This window comes from Anomalospiza imberbis, chromosome 17 (genome assembly GCF_031753505.1).
Source record: "Anomalospiza imberbis isolate Cuckoo-Finch-1a 21T00152 chromosome 17, ASM3175350v1, whole genome shotgun sequence".
In the NCBI taxonomy this organism is placed as follows: domain Eukaryota; kingdom Metazoa; phylum Chordata; class Aves; order Passeriformes; family Viduidae; genus Anomalospiza; species Anomalospiza imberbis.
The window spans coordinates 1,344,617-1,364,846 of NC_089697.1; the positions used below are offsets into that span (position 1 = coordinate 1,344,617).

The following is a 20,230-nucleotide window of genomic DNA, read 5'->3' on the forward strand; positions in this document are numbered from 1 at the left end:
ATTCATGGAGAACCAGTTTCAAAATGCCAGCCAGCTCAGCACACTTTACTCACCTCAGGGGCTCCAGAGGAATGTCCCTGCTGAGAAAGCCCTCGAGCTCCCTGCAAGAGCACGGGGAAGAGCACACTCAGACTGCATGGCTGCCCCTGAGGCAGTCGCCTCTGAGTGCCTCCCAGCCTGTCCCAGAGCACAGCAATTCCAGCTGAGCTCTTCCTCCCCTCCTTGGGAATATTTTCAGCCCAGTAGTTTGACAGCAGCAGAAATGAACATGCTGGAAGGTGTTTCATCACTTCTAAGAACACCAGAAGGGGAGTTGCCCAGAGCCCCAGCCAGTCTGGCCTTGTACACTCCCAGGGATCCAGGGGCAGCCACAGCTTCTCTGGGAAACCTCAAGCCTGGGTGCCAGGGCCTCAGCACCCTCAGAGGGCAGAATTCCCTCCCAATATCCCATCCATCCCTGCCCTGTCTTGGTGGGAAGCTTTTGTCATTTGTCCTGTCCCTGCAGGCCTCTGGCTTAAGTCCATCTCCAGCTCTCATGCAGCCCTTTCATGCATTGGAAGGGGCTCTAAGGTCATCCTGGAACCTTCTCCAGGCTGGACAACCCCAACTCTTGCATCCTTTTCCCTTGCCACTGGTGCTCCAGCCCTTGGAGCATCTTCCTATCATGCTTGTGACCTCCTCTGGGCCACTAGGGATCATTTCAGAGATGTCTGGGAGAAACTCATTCTGGACTCTGGGAAGCGCTGAGGCTGTGCTGTAATTTGGGTGAGGAGAAGGCAATGAAAAGCTGCTCCCTTGTTTGTGCCCACAGCCTCTAGTGGGACAAGGATGGAGGAGGAGATGTGGCTGTGCTCTGGGATGGCCAGGAGCCACCCATTCCCTCCCACACCTGTCCCCACAGCGAGCACCAAAGCTGCTGCCAGCTCTGGAACAGCCAACTGTTAATCCCTTGCTATTCCCAAAGGGAACTGTTCCCCGAGGCCCAGCCCAGGCCCTCCAAGGTCCCTGCTGGGCTTGGCACAAGGAGAGCAGTGGCTTTCTCACTCACCCGCCGGGTCTCCATCCTCCCCTTGGCACGAGCAGAGAGTAAACAGCAATGACCAAAGGCCCTTGGCCCTAGCAGGGTCTAAACCCCAATATCCAAAGGCCCTTGGCCTTTGCAGGGTCTAAACCCCAATATCCAAAGGCCCTTGGCCTTTGCAGGGTCTAAACCCCAATATCCAAAGGCCCTTGGCCTTTGCAGGGTCTAAACCCCAATATCCAAAGGTTCTTGGCCTTTGCAGGGTCAATAGCACACAATCCAAGTGCCCTTGGCCTTTGCAAAGTCCAAGCCCCAAAGCTCATGAGCTGTTGACAGCTCCAGGGTCCAAACCCCAATAGCCAGGAGCTGTTGGTTGTCGCCAGGGTCTAAGCCCCAACATTCCCCAGCCTTTGTGACAGTTGTCAGGCTCCAACTCCCAACATTCCACGGCCTTTGTGACAGTTGTCAGGCTCCAACTCCCAAAATTCCACAGCCTTTGCGACGGTTACCAGGGTCCATAGCCCAGCATTCCAGGGGCTCTTGGAGAGGCCCTCCCTGGCTCTCCCCCCATCCCAGCTTCCTGCCCGTCCTGGTGTTAAAAACAGGCAAATTGGAGCCAAGACATTTTAAAAGGCCTGGGCCTGTTTATTAAAAACAAAGACAACTGAAGATGAGGCCCCAGGATAAGCCCAGGGCCTCAGGGGCAAGTCAGAGATCCAAGTAACTCTGTGCTACACAGGGAGTTTCTTTGGATACTAGTTCTGCAGAAAGACCCGGGTGCTCGGCACCCAGGGGTTTTTAAAGTCTCTGAAAGGTGCAAGATTGGTGCACTTTTGATCCACTTGTTGATTGGTCCACCTCCTGGTAGCTGGTTGGTCCATAAGACAGCGCATTCCTGGCCTATCATCCTGGAATTCTGAGGCACTATTGGCTGGTTAGTCCCCCAGTCATAGGTTGAGTTGCTGACATCGTTCCATGATGTAACCCATCTAGAAGATTCTTGCCTTGACACCTTTTCCGACCCTCCTTTTCCGTGATTGACAGCTATGCACGCACACTTGACCGACAATACCTTTAACTTTGTAACTTACTACTTCAATTCCAACAATTAATTATATTAATTAGCAATTCATTACAACTCATTAAAACGATGAACTATTATTAAGCCGGCCTATTAAAACAAATTTATTTATACCACTGGCACGGGCCCTGCCTCCCCCGTGTCCCCAGAGCCCTGTTGGGCAGCTGGGCAGGGACCTGGCTCATAACATGAGTTCAAAGTTGCTGGTGCAGACAGTGTCAGTTTTAAGGCTCAGCGTTCTCAAGACCTGCAGGCTCTTTAGGGATGCGCTTGGTTCCTGAGTCACAGGAATTCTTCTGTCTTTCCTGACAAAGGAGAGATGGAAGAAAAAGCCTGCAAAGGTTCTTGCTGCTTACAAATATTCATGAAGGTAAAGCTTTGCCTTTAGAACAGCCGCATGAGGAGGAAGAATGGTGTTTCAGGGGCTTTTCAAATTCCTACAGAGAAATGCCAAGAGCTGCAGTGTTTAAGGCTCATAAAATAGATTAAGAATCCTGAGACAACCACGAGTGCATTTTTTTCTCTGCTCTCCGTTTGGCAATATATCACTAGGTTTTCTAGGCAGAAGAAAAGTCTTGCTGCTTACATCAGAGATTCCTCTCTAGGAACAGACCTTCAAGAACTAAATGAGTCTGCTTGTAAAAGCTTTGGCAGGTATTTTTTGCCCTCATCTTCGATAGCGTTCATCTGTGACCTAGGGAGGAATTTTGTGCCCCAGTTGACAGGAATTGGCTTCTGAGCAGGGCACAAATCCTGCGTGGAAGAGAAGAGCTGCACCTGCCTTCTGCAGGGCCTGTCTCTCACGAGACGGACAGCCCCTGGATGTCACTGCCAAGTTAAGGTTCAGAGACCGATGCAGCTTCAAGTGTCTGCTTCCACAAGAGCAGCTTTGGGCTCCTTGAGCAGAGCTGCAAAGGAGCAGGACAGCTCCTGCTGAAGGTCTGACAGCTCCTGCCTGGTCCTTGCACAGCTCTCAGTGTAGTTCTGCCGGTGGTCCTGTCGGTCTTGGGCCAGCTGTGACTGCAGCAGGGACACCTGAAAGAGGCACAAGGCCCGGCTCAGACAAGCCCACGCTGGCAGGAGCACCTGCAGCCCCACGGTACCGGCTCTCGGGGCAGACACAGCCTCCAACTCCAGCCCTCACCAACTCTCTGCCCTGGGGCAAGGGCAAGGGAACAGGCTCCCACACAGAGCAGAGCTCAGATGATCAACAGGTCCAGTTCAAGGCTGGCAAAGCCTTCCCACGGACATCCCCCAGCCACCACAGGTCTGTTAGAGAGAGTTCCAGCGGGATTTAGGAACCCAACTCTGATTTCCAAAGCACACATTTGGGCCACCGAGCCCTTTTTCCACAGGCTGTGCCTCAGCAGGAGGGCTGCTGCTCCCTTGAGTTCCTGGAGGACTCTTCTACTTGAGTTGCTGGAAAGCCAGCCCAGACATGAGGGGAATGTGGTGCTTGGGGGGTTTTTTGGTACTTTCTTGAGGCATTTTAGCACTCCAAGCCCCATTTTTCATGTCCCCATTGTGAAAAATGAGGTTCACTCTCCTGTACAAATTTAGAAGTTTAAAAAATGACAATAAGAGACAAAGAGAACAAAGCAAAGTTTTTGCGGCTAGGTGCTTGGCATTCGGTCAAGAACACACCTGCTATTTCAGAGACGTCCTTTACATACCCTGTCTATTGCATCAGCCTATTGCATATTCATAAACAATTATGCATATAAACTTTTCCCCAGATTAGTTTACATATTCCAAGAGTTGTTCAGCATGGCTCCTCCTTGGGTCCGCCTTTTCAGAGCATGCACATTTTGTGCCTGTGGTTTTAGTCCATCCTCATTATCACCTCCAGTTTGGGTTTTGGTCCATATTTTCTACAGATGGTGGATGCTGATAAATCTGCATGTCAGCAGCAGGGGTCTCCATCATAAGTTCATTGAATGTTACCCCAACCAAGCAGGCAGTTTAACACAAGCATACTGTATCAGCTATTTCACTACTATGTCTAGGTTTAGTTAACAACAGGAAAAAAAAAAACCCTATATTTTTATAGTAAAGTTATTTTAACATACATATAGAATCCATCTTAATGTTTGCGAAAAGCCAATATTATAATATGTATTTATAACAATACTTTTCCCAACAGCACCCATATCTGCAGCCCTGATAGCTGAACACAGGGGAGGGGAGTTCGGTTCCACAGGGGTGCCACAGAGATTTTGGACACAACGTATTACATCTTAGTGTCCCACGTGCCAATGCAAAGTGACTCTGAAAGGCAAAGACAGAGTCTTAACAGGCCTCATTGACACTGGTGCTAAGCGTGGCCCTGTGACACAGACGAGGAACGTGTGGGCCAGGGCAGGAATGCTGCTCTGACCCCTGGGGCCGGGGCAGCACTGACATCAGCAGGTGTGGCAGAGTCCCCGCTGAAGCAAGTTCCCCCGAGCCCTGGCAGCACTGGGGGCTGTGCTCCATCCTACAGGGGCTGTTGGTAGCAGCACCTGGAGCAACTGGTGGCAACACTTGGTAGGTGTCAGATGATGTTGCTTCTTCCCAGATTGATTTTTTAAAGGAAGGGAATAGCAGTAGCACAGCAACACCAACAGCTACTGAATTTCACAGAACAAAGAGACTCCACCGAAACACTGTCATGTATCCTTGTGCTTTTCTGTCTTTCTTGCACTCTGAAAGCAAAAGAATTGGCACAGCCTCTGCTATTCAACACTCCAGTTGCTGTGTCTCTTCCTGTGGCAGCTCACAACTGGCTGCCTGCTGAGCACGGCAATGGACGGCCACAAAGAAGGAGGTCCCCGGTGAACATCAAGGCAGACACCTGGGGAAGTACAGAGGATAGGAATAACTCTGGGAGGAGAAGCTGTTCTGTGCCTCTGATGATGGTGCCAGCCCCCTGAAGGAGCAGCCAAGACAAGTGCTGGAAGCAGCCCTGCTCAAGGAGACATTGCCGCCCTCTTGGTGGAGGCAGAAGCTCTGCAAGCCCAGTGCTCTGAGTCAGGGGGCGCCTCGGTCTCAGCACGGTGGCCTGGGCAGCCGCGGGGACCCAGGCTGGCTGCCAGTCCTGCCAGCACCCAGTGACTGCGGCCTGGCAGGGCCCCCTTGCCCTCCTTGTCCCCAGCCAGCCCAGACTGGGCACCTCGGGTGTGTCCCCACCCTCCTGCTGAGGCCCAGCCTCGAGCGCTTCTGCCCCAGGCATGGCAGTGTCTCTGGGGAAGCTCCAGAGCAGCCGGCTGTCAGGAACAAGGCAGCAGCCTGAGGGCTGCTTATGGCCTCTGGCACCCAGTTCCTCAGGGCTTCCCACCAGCCTGGCTCCTCAGGGGCCTCCTGTCCCCTTGGAGCCTCCTGTCACCCACTCCCTCCCACATGGCCCTCGTGCCTTCCCACCGCCTTGTCCTGTCAGGGCCGCCGCAGCACCTCATCCCTTCACAGCCTCCCACCGCCCCGTTGTCGCCTCAGGGTCTCCCCCAGCCCAGCCAACCTGCCCGGCAGCGGCGCAGCCCCGACGGAGCTCCAGAGGAGCCGGATCGAGAGGCACCTTGGAGCCCTCAGCAATGCAGCCAGGAGCACACAGATGGCGTTGCCTGGCTGGGCAAGAGGGCTTGTGGCCATCTCCAGGCACCAGTCTGGCAGGGATCTCCGCAGCTCCGGCTCCTGCCCAGCCGCCCTGTCGCCAGCACAAAGGCTTCAGCAGAACCACCAAAGGCCAAGGGGCTTCTGGCCATTTTCCCTTCCTCACTGCACGCCTGGGCAGCTTGCTGAGCACAAGGACCCATGTTCCCCTCTATCCCTGTGCCCTGCAGACACTGGGCACCAAAGAAAGCTCCTGGGAGCCTAGGTATTAGAACACATACTATCTTTATATCCTAAAGAAGAATGAAAAAGAAGGAAAAAACCAATCTTAAAGAAAAGAAAAATCCCCCTGGCTCAGGCGGCCCCAGCAGACAGAGAACCTCTCAAATCAGGTCTCCTCACAGCTCCAGCAGCACAGCCAGCTGTGGCCCCACAGACAAGGCCGTTTCTTGCATGCCCTGCAAAACTGATCTTGCAGCTTCTGCAAGACGGATCCCGGAGCTCTCTCCACAGCCAGGGGGACAAACCTGGAGGTGCTGCAATGAGTAAATCGTCCATGTAATGTTAAATCCTTGACCGTGGGTGTTTTTGTTGGGCTGGAGACAAAGCTCATGCCACAAAATATTGACAAATTGTAGGAGAATTTTTCATCCTTTTTGGTAAAACCATCCGATGATATTTCTGCAGTGGTTCTCCTCTATTGATGGCTGCAACCTGTAGGAACTCACCCCTGGTTGGGGTGAACCGGAAAGGTGAAAAAGTCTCTCCTCCAACCCGTGTCTCCAAAGAAAGACTCAGTAGTCTTCTGTTGTCCTGTCTCAAGGTAGTTTATTGTATGTTATCTGAAAGATTTTCTCCCTGAGCTGCTGCGGTCCGTTCTGCAGTCAGGCAAGGGCACACTCCGACACCCAGGGGGCTGGTGCCTTCTTTTATATCATACATTACGTATTAGATGTTTACAGTTTTTCCCCAATGCCCATCACCTATATTGAACAGTGACTTTCTACTCTAAACCAATCTGTGAATGCCAACATCACCAAGAACATGGAGGTTAGGAAGGAGAAAGAAAAAGGACAGGGCACACCCAAGTCCCTGCATCTTAGAACTTCTGACCCCCATGTACAAAACTCAGACCCCTCTGTACAAGGCCTAAAACCCCCCAGTACAGCACTCAAAAATTCTTCCTTTCACTTTGTGACTACTTCTACTATAATAGCTAAACTTTTGTGATTTCTTGTTCTTCCTGCAAGCTTGGTAAATTGTTCCATGGATCAGGTTCAAAGCCACAGGGGTCTGTGGCTGCATTCCAGGGTCTCAAACGCTTCTGACCTGGGCCCAGAACATCCAAGAGTGTCCAAGGGACATTCTGGGTTCCGACAGCAACCGAAAAGGCAAATCGGGGAGCATCTTCTGGATGCAGTAGAATGTTGAAAAACCAGTCTTTTAAGTCGATGACAACAAGAGGCCAGTCTCTTGGAATCACTGAAAGAAGAAAGTCCAGGTTGCAGGGGTCCCATGTCTTCTATCACTTCGTTGATCTTTCTCAAGTTGTGGAGAAATCTCCAGGAATCAGAAGTCTTCTTATGAATGACAAAGACTGGGGAATTCCAAGGGCTATTTGTGGGCTTGATGTGACCTTTTTGCAACTGTCCATTTACTAATTTTTGTTGAGGGCATTTAGTTTTTTCTCTGCTAGAGGCCACTGACTCACCCAAACAGGGCTGTCAGTTTTCCATGATAACTCTAGAGTGGCAGGTGCTGCTGTGGCGCCCATTAAAACTCACTTCTATTTTGGTTCTCCACTGGGGCAGTACTTCTCTCCCCCATACTGTGATGGGTCTCTGCACCACAAAGGGATGGATGATCGCTGTCTTCCCTTCAGGACCTGTAACAGTAATCATGAATTCACTTTGCAGACACAGTGTGACTCCTCCAGTTCCTGTGAGAGCCCCCATGGGCGCCACTACTTTCCAGTTGCTCAGTCAAAACACGTGAGAAATTACAGCGACATCTGTGCCAGTGTCCAGCATGCCTGTCATGTGAACTGTTTTACCACAATGTGTTAGACTGCAAGTCAGCTGTGGCCGTTCATTGTTGACACATTCTAGCCAAAGGACATCAGGTGCCGGCTGAAGCATTCAGGTGGCATTTTTTGGTATACAGCTCGCTTAGTTAAAAGCAGAGTCTCTCGATGTATGTCTTGCTTAGCTATTGTCACTGGCAATGCAGTAGCAATAGCTCTTAGTGGTTTTGGTTGAATTACCACTGGAGCACTGGAAGCAAAAGCTAAAGGCATCAGCTCTTCATTACAATTTACTGAAACAACAGCTGGAAAAATGGAAAATCCAAGAAATATGTTCCTGTCTTTGCCTATAATTAAAAAGTCTTGTCTCTGCTGTGAAGTACCAGTAACTCCTGTGGGTATGAAGTCATGGTTAAAGTCTTTTAAAAAGTATGTTAATTTAGAAGTTGCCAGTTCACATCGTGCCCCTGGGGGTAATAAGTGGGGGTGCTTGGGAGATGACTGGCCACTACACAAATTGCATCTGGTTTGAGTTGCCTAGGTTTCCTTGGGATTGAGCTGCCATTGTTTGTTTTGTCACGTGGTGGTGCTGTGTGCTCTTTTTGAAGTTTCCCGACAGAGGCTTCCCATCTGTGTTAAATTTGGAGTGACAGTGGTTCGCATAGTACCTCCCTTTTCTGCACCGAGGGCAAATATTAGGTAATGTTGCATTTTTCACTGCCTCACGGGAGTCCTTTTTTTCAAATGAGCAGGTTTTCCACAGTTAAAACAGGGCCCTTTAAAGCAGTGAGGGTTTTCTCAATAGTTTTTGTCTGAGCCTCAATGGCTCTTTCGAGTTCCTCTCCCAGTGAATCTTGGGATTTCGCAAGTTCTTCCCTCAGTGCACTAGCTTGTATGGTCACAATGCGCTGTGGAGTGCCCAGCTTGCTGCAGGCAGTGAGTGTTTGTGGCACTGTTGGTGGCTGGTTCAGTATAGTTAGAATGACCCTTTTCCATTCATCATTTACATTAGCAAAGGCAAGGCTTTTAATTAAATGAGGATGTGCTGCTTCATCGGGACACTGCCTTAGAACCACCTGTACTAAACGGTCTAAAAATAAGGTTCAGTTTTGGCTTGTCAAATTAGAGAATAGGCATTTTCACGGGTTCCTGCAGGCTGCACAGTCAAAAGAGCCTTCCATGCTGTGTTTTTAGTATCTCCCAGCACTGCTCTAGACACGGATTCTGCTTTGTCCTTTGCATTGTCATTTGGAGGATCTTCAGCTAATTGACCGATTGTAAGTTGGGCATGAGGATCTCCAGCCTAGCTCTCTATCAATCTGTTAAGATGCTTTCACCATTCTAAGTCCTATGGAATATATTGCGAGTTCGTTAAAATCATAGACAAAACATTATGACAGTCTGAAGGTGTTAGGTCATAAGAATCGTATATACTTCTCACCACGTTATTAAAATATGGGGAGCTCAAGCCGCTGCCTTTAATAGCTTTTCTTAACTTCTTAATATTATAATGCGATACAGGTTCCCACCAGGGATTAGCAGGATTTCTCCCATACCTGGCTGGCATAGCAAGGAGCTCTCCATATGGTGAGTTAAAGTCTTTATTTTGCATGACTTGACATCCTTTGTCCGCCCAATCAGTCAGTCGTCTTGAATTATTTTCCAAGACTAAAGGAATCAAACCTGATTCCTATTCTGTATTCACAGGGCCAGGATATAAACGGGTTAAACTCTTCCTCCGAAGTGGAATCTGTTTCCTGCTTGATTTCCACATCAACAAGTTTGCAAATCACAGGGCTTTTCTCACATTCCTCCCTTTTCTGGCAGCCAGTCCCTTTTGTAGTGTTAATAGAGCAGCCTCTCTCCTTTCTGTTGACAGAGCTCTCCCCTCCCTCTTCACAAGAAGGAGAAATTTTGGTTTCTGTCCCCTTTAAATCTGTAGGTAAAGGCAGGGGTGGAGGGATGCCAGGTGAGTAGGGGATGGCAGCGGTGGCTGCAGGCTGGGAAAACAGCAGAAGCCCTGGGGGGAGCGCTGGGGGTGCCATGGCTCCCATTTGGGATTGCAGTGTCTCCAGTGAAGACTGGAGGAGAAGGAGGCTTTGAGGACGTGGCCCAGGACAGGGCAGGATTTGCGGACATATCAAGGAAGCAGAGAGCTGGGCGGGCTGCTTAAATATGTCAATCAAAGTGCAACATGCAGGCAGTAGCTTTGCAGCTGTATGATCACGATTTATGGTAAAAGCTTTGCATAGTTTGAGTCCAACCAAGTCCCACAGGGGAAAGGTGAACACAGAGGTATCATCTATAGTTGGAAACTGCTTTTGAACCCAAGATAGCAAATCTTTGAACTCTTGTTTTGAAACATTACAAGAATTGGAGCCTTAAGGCTCTTATAAACATCTCTGGGCTGTTTGGAGATCTTGTGCCCGATCGTGTTTCCCGAAGCCTACCTGCTGTCACGCCACAGGTGATAATATCAGTCTCAGTCCCAGTCCGAGTCGAACCAGTGGTGTAGGCAGAGGTCCCGATAGCTCCTTCCTTGCGGAAGAACTATAATTCCCTAGGGTTGCGCTTCCTTGCAGCGGCACTTAACAAAAAGTACTTCAGGGCGTTCCAACCACTGGACAAATTAGCCAAATCGCTTCCTCACAATGGAAGCACCATTTGTTGCAAAAGCCCAACTCTACAGAGATGGGGCAACTGAGAGGCATATAAAAGGTTTTCTTCCATTACCAGTCTCGTAGAAGGGGGAGATGGAAGCGATGTAAAACTAAACACCATTCTATCAGAAGCCCCCCTATTTCCTGGTTACAATACCTTATAAATATTTTTCAGCCTATTAACTTTTGCCACACAATGCTGCTAATACTTCTAACACCAATTACCTATTATTTTACCCCACACGGTCTTGCTGCAATGAATCTTTCACAGTTCTAATTCCCCAAAATATCTGGTCGTTTTGCAAGGCCATCTTTTGAAACTTATTGCTACTCCAATCTCTCTCTCAACAATGTCATCTCTATTCCATGGCCTTCCTGAGTCAGCCCACCTTCTCTCAGAATTTGCATACAGATGTACAAGACTGTGAGCTTTCAGTTGGGTTTTGAGAATCCTTTGTGTTAGGAATAAATTTGGGGTTTGACCGTTGGGTTGTATGTTTAACCGTTTGACCATTGTTCTGTTTATTCCACAGTTTAAAATCATTCCTCTGCTTGTTCCACAGTTCGCTTGAATGTGTTTACTAATTTCACCCCTGTTCGTGTTTCTCCTACTTGGTGTGTCTGCCCTTGTGCCCAGTCCCCACTCCGGCTATATCCCTCTAGCTTCACTATATGTATAGGCCCTGGGGTTAGCCCCCCTTTTTGTTGGAACCCCTTTGTACCTGACGGGTTGGGCCCTCTGTATCCCCTCCTTGGCGTCGGGTAGTTCGGCCGCTGCTCCCTGAGGTGACTTCCTGGTTCCCAGAAGGCTTAGCATGTGCTGCATGTTAATGGCCGGACTCCAGCAGAGGACTAGAGCTGGACCCAGACCGCGAACAAAAGCAAGGACTGCTCAACAGTCAACATCTCCAGGACAGGGAGATGTCAGGGAATTGGAGCTGGCCTTCGTCACCCCTGGAGCCGGTCGCCATGAATTGAGAGAGGTCTGAACAGACTCACCCCCTTAGACCAACGAGCTATAAGCGAGTCTCTGGACGTATCCCCTGAGGGCGAAGACTCCGATCCTGCCGTAATCGACAGGATCGTCTACCCCTCCTCTGGGACGTCGACTCACCTGGGAGTAGCGGCGGCATCGCGAACCCCGTACCCCCGCCCCTTAGGCTATCTTTTAAATAAAGGCCTTATCAAGAGAGGAGCACAAGGTCTCCCGGCCATTTTGTTTACATCACTTTGCAAATCCATTTCTCACAGAGGAGCCGAATAAAGCGAATACCCACCTCACTGAGTCAGTCTCTGTGGTGGCTCTTGGCTCAGTGTTGGAGCGAATCAGTTCTTTTCTCAAAATGTTAAAACTAAGTGGTATCTACGAACAAAAACACAGCATCTGGTTCTGGCAAAACAAACACATTGCTTTTCCTTCCTTCAACCTTTGCATTTCTGGACAAGTTTGTTTTCTTGATTGCTGGATTACGTACCACACTCTTATATACACTGCAATTATTAACACAAACCCAATCCCAGTTAGTGCCAGTATCACAGCTGCAGGATGTAGCTCAGCTTGGAAAAGCCTGTGGCAGTTGGGGACCATCCAAGCAAGTTTTCCCACCAGTGATTCTCTCCATCCCTCTTCATTTGTTCTAGAACATGATGTGCCTTTTCTATATTGTGATGGACACTGATTGGCGTCTTCTGACTTTTCTTCTTCTGCTGTTGTGGTAGTTTGTGCAGGCCAGGATGTTCCAACAGTTTTTTGACCATGGTAATGTTCATGTCAATTGGTGTTGGAGAAAAGTTGACGTGTAGACCCTGTAGAACAGCTTCTGGTAGGTAATGGTTGAAATCACATCCTGCTCTGTTAGTAAAATTACAAATACCAACTATTGAGTGCTTGGCAAGCTGGATGCGTTATCTACTGTTAAGCTGTCACAGGGGTTCTGAAACACAGACATCCTTGCCTTATCCATACCAGGATGGATTCAGGATCATTGTTGGAGTACATTTCAGTGAGACAGACCTTTTGTTCTGGGCTTTCAGAGGGTTACTTTCACATTGTCTTGGCGGGTGGTCATGGTGATGGGCATATCCTGTGGTCATTTGTGGCAGGAACTGTCCATGTTTCCTGCCCCGCGCCTTCCACGGTTTGGGGGATATCAGGAGAGGCATAAGCTCCAGCTGGGATCCCACAGAGGGTGGGGCTGGGGCTGCCTCTTCCCTTCCAGTGGGGGAATGGGAGGAGCGGCCCTGGGGATGTTGGGGTGTGCATGTTTATCTAGCTGGGGGTATGGCTACATTTGAACTTGGTGTTAGAATCGGATCTGCCTGCCTTCAACGTTTCTGCTGGCTGCCGGTGGGTGATGCTGAGCTCCACTGCTGCTTGATCTGATCTGCCTGCCCTCTCTGTTTTCTGCCCTCTGCCGGTGATGTTGCTGAGACTGCTTGCTGCCTGTGAATTCACAAATGGAGCAATTTCCCCTCCTGCCCCTCCCCGGAGACGCCAGCACACCTGGGAATGGTGCCAAGCTCGCATTGGAGCGCCCCCTGCTGGCTGGCGGGAATCATCGCACCCGCCCTGCCTCACTGGGGCCCGCCAGCTCCCTCTGCTGGCTGTGGTTGTAACTGCACCAAAGGGGAAAGTGGTGCTTGACGGGTGGAAAACTCCTGTTATTGTTTTCTTGTGTTGTTTGTTGTTCATTCTGTTTTATATCTAGCAGAGAACTGTTATTGCTGTTCCTTTATTTTTGCCTGGAAACCCTGTAATTTTGAAGTTGGAATAATTTGGAGGGAAGGGGTGATTTTTTCCATTCCAGGAAGGTTCCTGCTTTGCTTGGCAGACATCTGTCTTTTAAAACCAAGACAATTATTGCTGCCCAGTGTATGGCACGAAAGCATCGAGAGGAAATGGTGAAAAGAGAATGACAGTTCTGGGGCACAGGATAAAACACCTCGTTAAGTGGCATCATGTGGTCTAGCTTACCCTGGTTTGCTTGGCACATGATTGCGGCTACATTTTTCCAATTTGCAGTCCCTTATCAAAACATGGGTCTCATGACTAAGAGCATTGGGGTTGTTATCGAGTTTGTAGAACACGCCAACAAGGCAAGAAATTCAATGCTTGTAAATTTCTTCTGGAATGTGGGCACATGGCTATGTAGCAGTCATGGGCTAAGTTCATGTCTTTGGGGTTTTCTTACTAATGGTACCTATTGTGATGAAGCAACATGGGGGGAGTTTTCTCCCAACTCTTCACTCACTTCTTTGGGCCTAAGCCAACAGCTTTTGAAGAGTTTAAATTTCACCTAGAAGCTAAAGAGATCATCTACTTATGTTTTTGCTGTGTTTATTCAGCAAGGTCTGTTCACCATTCTAAGACAGGTTGAGGTTACCTTGGGTAGCTACCCCAAAACCTGACACAGAGGGCAGGGACATGGTCCAGCAGCACCAGCTGCAATCAGAGGGAAAGGCTGATGGTGCAGCAGTAGAACCCACGGATGTTACAACTGTCCAGGTTCCAGCTCAACCACAAGGCCGGCCACAGCCAGCAGCAGTCGCCCCTCTGCAGAGGAGGAAGTCTCCAAATCAATGTACTGAGTTAATGTGAACGTGGAGCCAAGGCCCTCACAACCAGCAGAGGAGCCAAAACCCGAGATCATCACTGAGTCCCTGTTGTTTGACAGTCTCCACAATCTGTGGAAAGACATTGCACAACAGGGACATGAGGCTTTTTCAACCTGGTTGATTCAAGTTTGGGACCTTATGGGTACAGGCGTGCAACATGATGATACTGCAGCAAGGGTTTTGGGCTCCTTGGCCCAGGATGTGGGGATTGAACAGGTGTTCGTGAGGGAGCCAGGGCCCCTTTCTCTCTGGGAGCGGCATATAACAAGTGTAAGAGAGAGGTTTGTTTCCAGGGACAGCCAGCAGAATCACCATCATAGAAAGCCCTGGAAGACCAGGAAGGAAGGGATCCAATGTCTGAGTGTCTCGGTTTGAAAGACAGGTGTCTGCCAAGGAAGGCAGCAAGCTCCCTTAGAATGGAAAATATGACCCCCTTCCCTTGGAATTATTATAACTTTGAAATTACAGGGCTTTCAGGCAAAGATAGGAGAAAAGGAATAGCAGTTCCTTACTAGCGTGTGTGTGTAACAGGGCAAACAAACACCAACCCCGGCAGCAACAACGAACAGAGGCACAGACCCAGCGCCAGCCTTCTCCCGGCCGCAGGCACCTTCCCCTGCGGCGCAGTTCCGGGCACAGCCAGCAGGGGCGCCGCGGGCTCCCGGCCGGGCAGGGCGGGGGCGATGATTCCCCCGCGGCTGCAGGGGGCGCGTTGGCGCGAGCTCGGCCGCCTCTCTGCACACGGCAATGGCGGGCGGCCCGGCGGAAGGGATGGAGAAGGAGCCTCCTTTGGAACCCTCAGGTTTTTTGTAATTGTTTAATAAGAATAAGTGTACTTTAGCCAAAGGAGTTAACTGAAGAACGTTTTTTAATTAGAATATTATTGAGTCTTACTTAGTTTCTAAAGAAGAGGAAAATTACCATCAGACCTAAGTAAAAGCATACAAATGCCAAAAGAAGTTAGCCCTCAAAAGCCAAAGACTGTAAGTTGATGCGGGCTTAAGTCCGATCAAAGAAATAGAGGAGGGATTTGTTATGAACAAAGTTTCCAGGTGTTCCCCAGAGAAGTGGGCAGGGCCTTCCTAGTTCCCATGGCAACACTGGAATGACTGCTGGCTACCGGTATTGAAATGTTAATTAGTTAATTGCTCTGTTTGTTTTCCCTAAACTACCCAGAGGTAACCTGCCTTCCCCCCCACCACACTGACATTCTGGGACTAACGTGCAAATAAGAAAACCCCCTGGGATCATGGGAGTATTTTTGGGGGGTAAAGACACCCCTAAATAAAAAACTAAACACAGTAGAGGGGGATGGACAAATGCCCTAGCCGAGGAAGAGGGAAACACAACCCGTGATCAACTGTTGTCTGTCACCATAACTTCAAAGCAACTAGACTGGGGTGGGCCAGGGTCAAGTGGAGCCAGAAGAGCCAGGGGGCCTGCGCTGGGGCTGCCACCAGGGAAGGAGCTGGGACAGCTGTTGTTCTGGACTTCAGCAACAGACTGTGCACTTCACGCCTCCTCATCCTTTGGCCACCGGTTGTGCCACAGGAAAGAAGAAGAGACAGCTGCTGCTCTGGACTTCAGAGACAGACTCTGCATGCTTCCTTCCTTTCTGGCACCTGGAAGAGCTACAACAACGCGGGCAAGCTCTGTTCAGGACCACTGCTCAGCTGATCTCTTTAATAAAGAGCTGAACATTAATAAAGGCATAAGCCCTGTTCATTTCAGTCCTGAGCCAACCCAGGAAGAGGACGAGCTCGGTCTCAGAGACCAGAACCCCCAGCTGAGGGATATACCCCTGCCAGGCAGTCAAAATCAGCCGTTCCGCTGCAGAAAGCTGGTTTCCCATGTTCCAAGGAAACCCTCCCTTAGCAAACGTCCACTTCAAGAGACAGACAGTCTGCTATTTCAGGGAAAACCTGTCCCGCTCAGTTCTCGGCTTCTAAGAGCCGACCCACGTTCCAGACAGGACCAAGCCTTCTCCAGAAGGCACGCGGTTTCAGCGTTACCTCTCTCAAGAGGGCAACGGTGTCCGGCCAGAGCCTCCAAGCTGCTGGCGTGCAGCCGCGGCTGCAGAGCGACCCCTGCAAGATGCCAGGGCTCGGGTCTTCAGCCGAGGCTGCAGTAAGAGTCCACCAGACGCTGTTCCTTCAGGGTAGGGTGCAGTTCATGACAGGAGTCACCAGATAGCGTTGTTGAGGCAGGACGAGAACAAAAGACTCCAAGTCAGAAGACAAGAATTCCTACTCATTTATTTCAAATACATCGCTCTATTATGGAGAGCATCGTGCAGGCTAATTTCATTGGTCTTAAAGTCAAAACATCTCACACTGTTGGTGTGCAGTGAATGATGCACGGTGGCAGAACATATCTACAAACAATGTGAACAGCAAGGCAGATAGTGAATTATTTACATTCCTTTCCAGTTCTCTCTCAGGCTTAGCCTGGTAGAATCTCTCTCTTTTTCTCTCTGACTGAAATGAGAATATCCATACACGGCCTTACACTGTATGGCCAAGGCAAGAGCTTTGTCATCTATGGATATTCTCAGTTCAGTCAGAGAGAAAAGGAGAGGTTTCTACCAGGTTGGGCCTAGGAAAGAGTTTCACAGAGCACCAATGGTGTGAGATGTTTTTACTTTAAGACAAATGAAATTGGTCTGTACGATGTTCTCTAGAAAAAGAGCGATACATGAAAATAACCGGTTGAGTTTAGTTCTCTTCTCGTCTTCTGAATTCGATCCATTCTGTTCGGGTCCTGCCGCAACGGGGACAGTCATCAGTGCTCTGGAGCCTCACACGCAGCTCAGACACCTCAGCCTCCAGCACGTCCACGGAGTCCCTCAAAGCACATTCTCCTAATGGAGACTCCTCCAGTTCCTGCAGCAGCTGCTTCTCTTGGGTTGCCAGGGAAGCCGCCATCTGCAGCACTCTGTGCTGAAGGGCCTGCATCTGGAAGATGGATGCACAGAGCCTCAGGGACAGGGCTGCTCCTGAGGCTGCAGAGTGGGCCGCAGGGAGAGCAATGAAACAGAAATGATTGCAAGCCAAAAACACACCAAAACAAGAACGCAAAGAAGCAAGGATTCCAAAGGAGACAAATGTAGAGAAAAGAGGGAAAGGGAGGCAATGGGCATCCTTGAGGCTGCAGCTCTGAACAGCAGCTGAGATGGCTGCGCTGGAAGTGCCCTGCCCAGCCTGCCATAGCCACCTCTGTGTCCCCACATTGCTCAGTGCCCGGCACAGGCACCAACTCTGTCTGGGACAACACTGCTAACTGAGGGACACAGAGGCTCCAGAGGAGTCTGCTGCTGCTCCCCTCCCAGATTTCCTGCTGGGAGCCGGGAGAGAACGGTGCAAAACTTGGGCAGCAGACAGCAGATCCAGCCTCGGCCTCAGGGTGCAGCAGCAGCCCCGGGCAGAAGACGGCAGCTGTGCGTGCTGCTGGGAGGGGAAAGAGGTTGGGGCCTCCAAGGCAAAGGTGCTGTTGTGTGTCCCTGGAGAAGAGGATGCCACTGCACAGCTTACCTGGGTGTTGAGCTCCCGCAGTTTTCTAGCGCAGTGAGAAGAGAGCTGTTGGGCCTGCTGAAGAGCAGATTGACACGGAGACACCTGATAGTTCAGTGCCAGGTGCTTCTCTTCCAGCGTTCTGAGGCACTGGCTCTTCTCCTCCAGAGACACTATCAGTCTAGAAGGGAAGCAAGAAACTCATTGCTACATGGTAGCAGATTTTATAAACTCTTAGGACTTGCAGCACCTCAGGGAAAAACTCCTCTGTCTGATGAGTTCTGTCTAAACAACTTGGCTGTTTGTTCCCCCTGCAGTCCCAGCCCAGCATGTGCCTACTCCGCTTTTGGCCCTGAAAGAACAGGAAGTTCCTGCCTACATGCCCTACCTTCTTTTTGAGGTGGGAATGTGAATACAAACCTAAGAAAGTCTTGCAATGAAGACATTAGAGGAGAGGAACCATTTTCTTCTTTGGACTAACCAGGCTCCAAGGGAGGGAGGTTTGGTCAACATGGAAGAGACGTTTCCTTCCCCCATCTTGTATGTCCAGGTAGGAGGAGCAGCACCCTACAGCCAGGGGATCTCAGGCGAGTTCCCTAAGATCTACCAGCACCCATCCTACTTTCAGCTGGAGAAACAAAGGCCCAAGTGGCAACAGAGGCTTGGAGCAAAAGCTGATGGAAGATGCAGAAGGCTCCAGGCAAGCAGGAGTGCCCTGCCTTTCCTTTGCCTTCTTCTTGGAAGAAGAATCCTGTGGCACTGAAGACTGGCAGGACTTGATCAGCTGGAGGAGACCCCCATACCTTGGTCCTGTTTCTTGCATTCTTTGCACAGTCAGTAAAGCCTGTGACTGGGCAGGGTGGCAGGGAGCCTGCTTGACCCCCTCCAGGCACCGGGGCACATTTTATGAGGAACCATGCAACAGAGCCATTCTTGTTGCTGGGCTGCCTCCGGGGGCAATCTGGCCTAGATCAGCAATCAGGGCCTTCAGATGGTTCTGCCCAGAAAAAGCATCAGATGCCAGGCTGATCCACATCCCAGAGGCTTCAAGTTACAGGATCCAAGGTGGAGCTGATGGATGTATCCAGCTCCTCACAATGCAGCTCGGGCAGTGTCAACACACCCACCTAAAAACACAATACCCCCTAGAGGGAAAGAGCTACCCCAAAATCCTTTCTCTGCAGAAAAACTCTGTTTGAAGTCTTAAAAGTAAAGAAAATGAAAGACAACATCCAGACAAGGAGAAGTGTCTGCACGGAGAGTTCAGAATCTGCCACTTAGGAAATGCTGCCAAAGCCCCTGGCAGGTGCAAAGAGGGCAAAGAGGGAATCCATTCACCACAATGCAGAGTCCCACAGGCTTTCATTTACCTGGCTTTTTCCTTCTCTAGGGCATTCACGGAAGCCTGCAATTCTGAATTTCGCTGTGCCACTTCTTCCCGTTGACTCCATTCCCTCTCCAAGGACTCCAGATGCACTTGCAGATCCTTTTTCTGATTTTCTGCCTCCTTCAGCATCTTCTGGACATGCTCAACCTCCAACAGCTTCTGCCTGGACTCTTCCTGGGCCTCCCTCACCTCTTGCTGGGCTCTCTGGACAGTTGTTTCCTGGGACTCTCGGGAGGCTGCCAGCTGAGATGTCAACTCTCCCACCTCCAGTCAAAGGGAACAAAGCAGTCAGGGGCTGCAGCCACAGCTTGTCACTGTCAGCCACAGCACAGGCTGAGAGGAAAGGCAAAGGACAACTTTCCATTTCTCCCTGTCCTGAGAGCCCCAGATTCACACTGGATATGGACAGGGCACCTGAAAAAGCACCTCCCAAACCAAGGCTGGCAAGGAGAGGCCAGCAGGAATCCATGCTGATGGTTGCTGGCCAACAGCCCAGAGGACTAGCCCAGCTGACCAGAGCAGCAGCTGAGATTCAGCAGAGCACTGTGTGTCCTGCAGAGCAGCTGCCATGGAGCCCCCAGAGCCCGAGACAGCCCCAGGGATCACCCCACCAGCTGCTGCTCTGCCATGGAAAAGCAAGAAGGCCACAGACCCCTCGCTGCAAGGCTGCACTGCCAGTGCTGTTTCACTCACCTGCTTTTGTAGAGCCTCCCTCTGCTCAAGGAGCAGATTCATTTCCTCTTTGAGGCCTTGTAGCTCTTCCTTGTGCCTCCTCAGTGCTGCCTGGACTTCACTGCGAGCTTCCTGCAGCTCAGCTTGCAGATTTGCCTTGATGGTCTGGCAACAAAATGCAGAGCAACTTCCTGGGACCTGCCCTCAGGCTCAGCTTGTTCCACGTGCTACCTCAAAATCCCCTTCCTTCAGCTGCTTCTTTTGGCTTCTCCAGCTAGCTCTGCTTCCAAGCAAGCCTTCCTTCCTGGGGCTGAGCTCTGGAGCTTACCAGGCTCTGTGCTCCCAGGGCCTGAAGCAGCCCTTGCCTCCTCAGTCCCAGGAGCTGCCTTTTGTGCCCTTGTCCCTGCCCTGCCCTCTGTTGCCTGCCTACTCACACTTACCTGCCCCTTCTCTTGCAGCTCTTTCACCTCCTGCCTGAGCTGCTGGACCTGCTGGTGGGCTCGGCTGAGCTCTCCCTGAGTCTGGAGCAGTGCCTCTGATAAAGCACTCTTCTCCTTCTGCTCTTCCAGCAGCACCTGCACCGAAGGAAAGAGCAGAGGGCTTCACACTTCTCCTGCAGCATCCGTGTGGCAGAGGCAAAGACTGATGGGCTCACGTGCTCTCACAGCACTCGGCTG

At 50.5% G+C, this 20,230-nt stretch overlaps 1 protein-coding gene across 1 annotated transcript in view; it reads right to left on the reverse strand.

Annotated features, from left to right (window-relative positions):
- Nucleotides 1-19,010, reverse strand: part of LOC137484411 (nesprin-1-like) — a 143,387-nt gene extending 124,377 nt beyond the window's left edge. The window contains exons 1-4 of the mRNA XM_068208285.1: nucleotides 18,865-19,010; nucleotides 17,516-17,675; nucleotides 16,787-16,939; nucleotides 54-101 (exon numbers count right to left, since the gene is read on the reverse strand). Coding sequence (XP_068064386.1) covers nucleotides 54-101; nucleotides 16,787-16,939; nucleotides 17,516-17,675; nucleotides 18,865-19,010 — 507 coding nt within the window. The remainder of the gene's footprint in view (nucleotides 1-53; nucleotides 102-16,786; nucleotides 16,940-17,515; nucleotides 17,676-18,864) is intronic.
- Nucleotides 19,011-20,230: the final 1,220 nt, after the last annotated feature.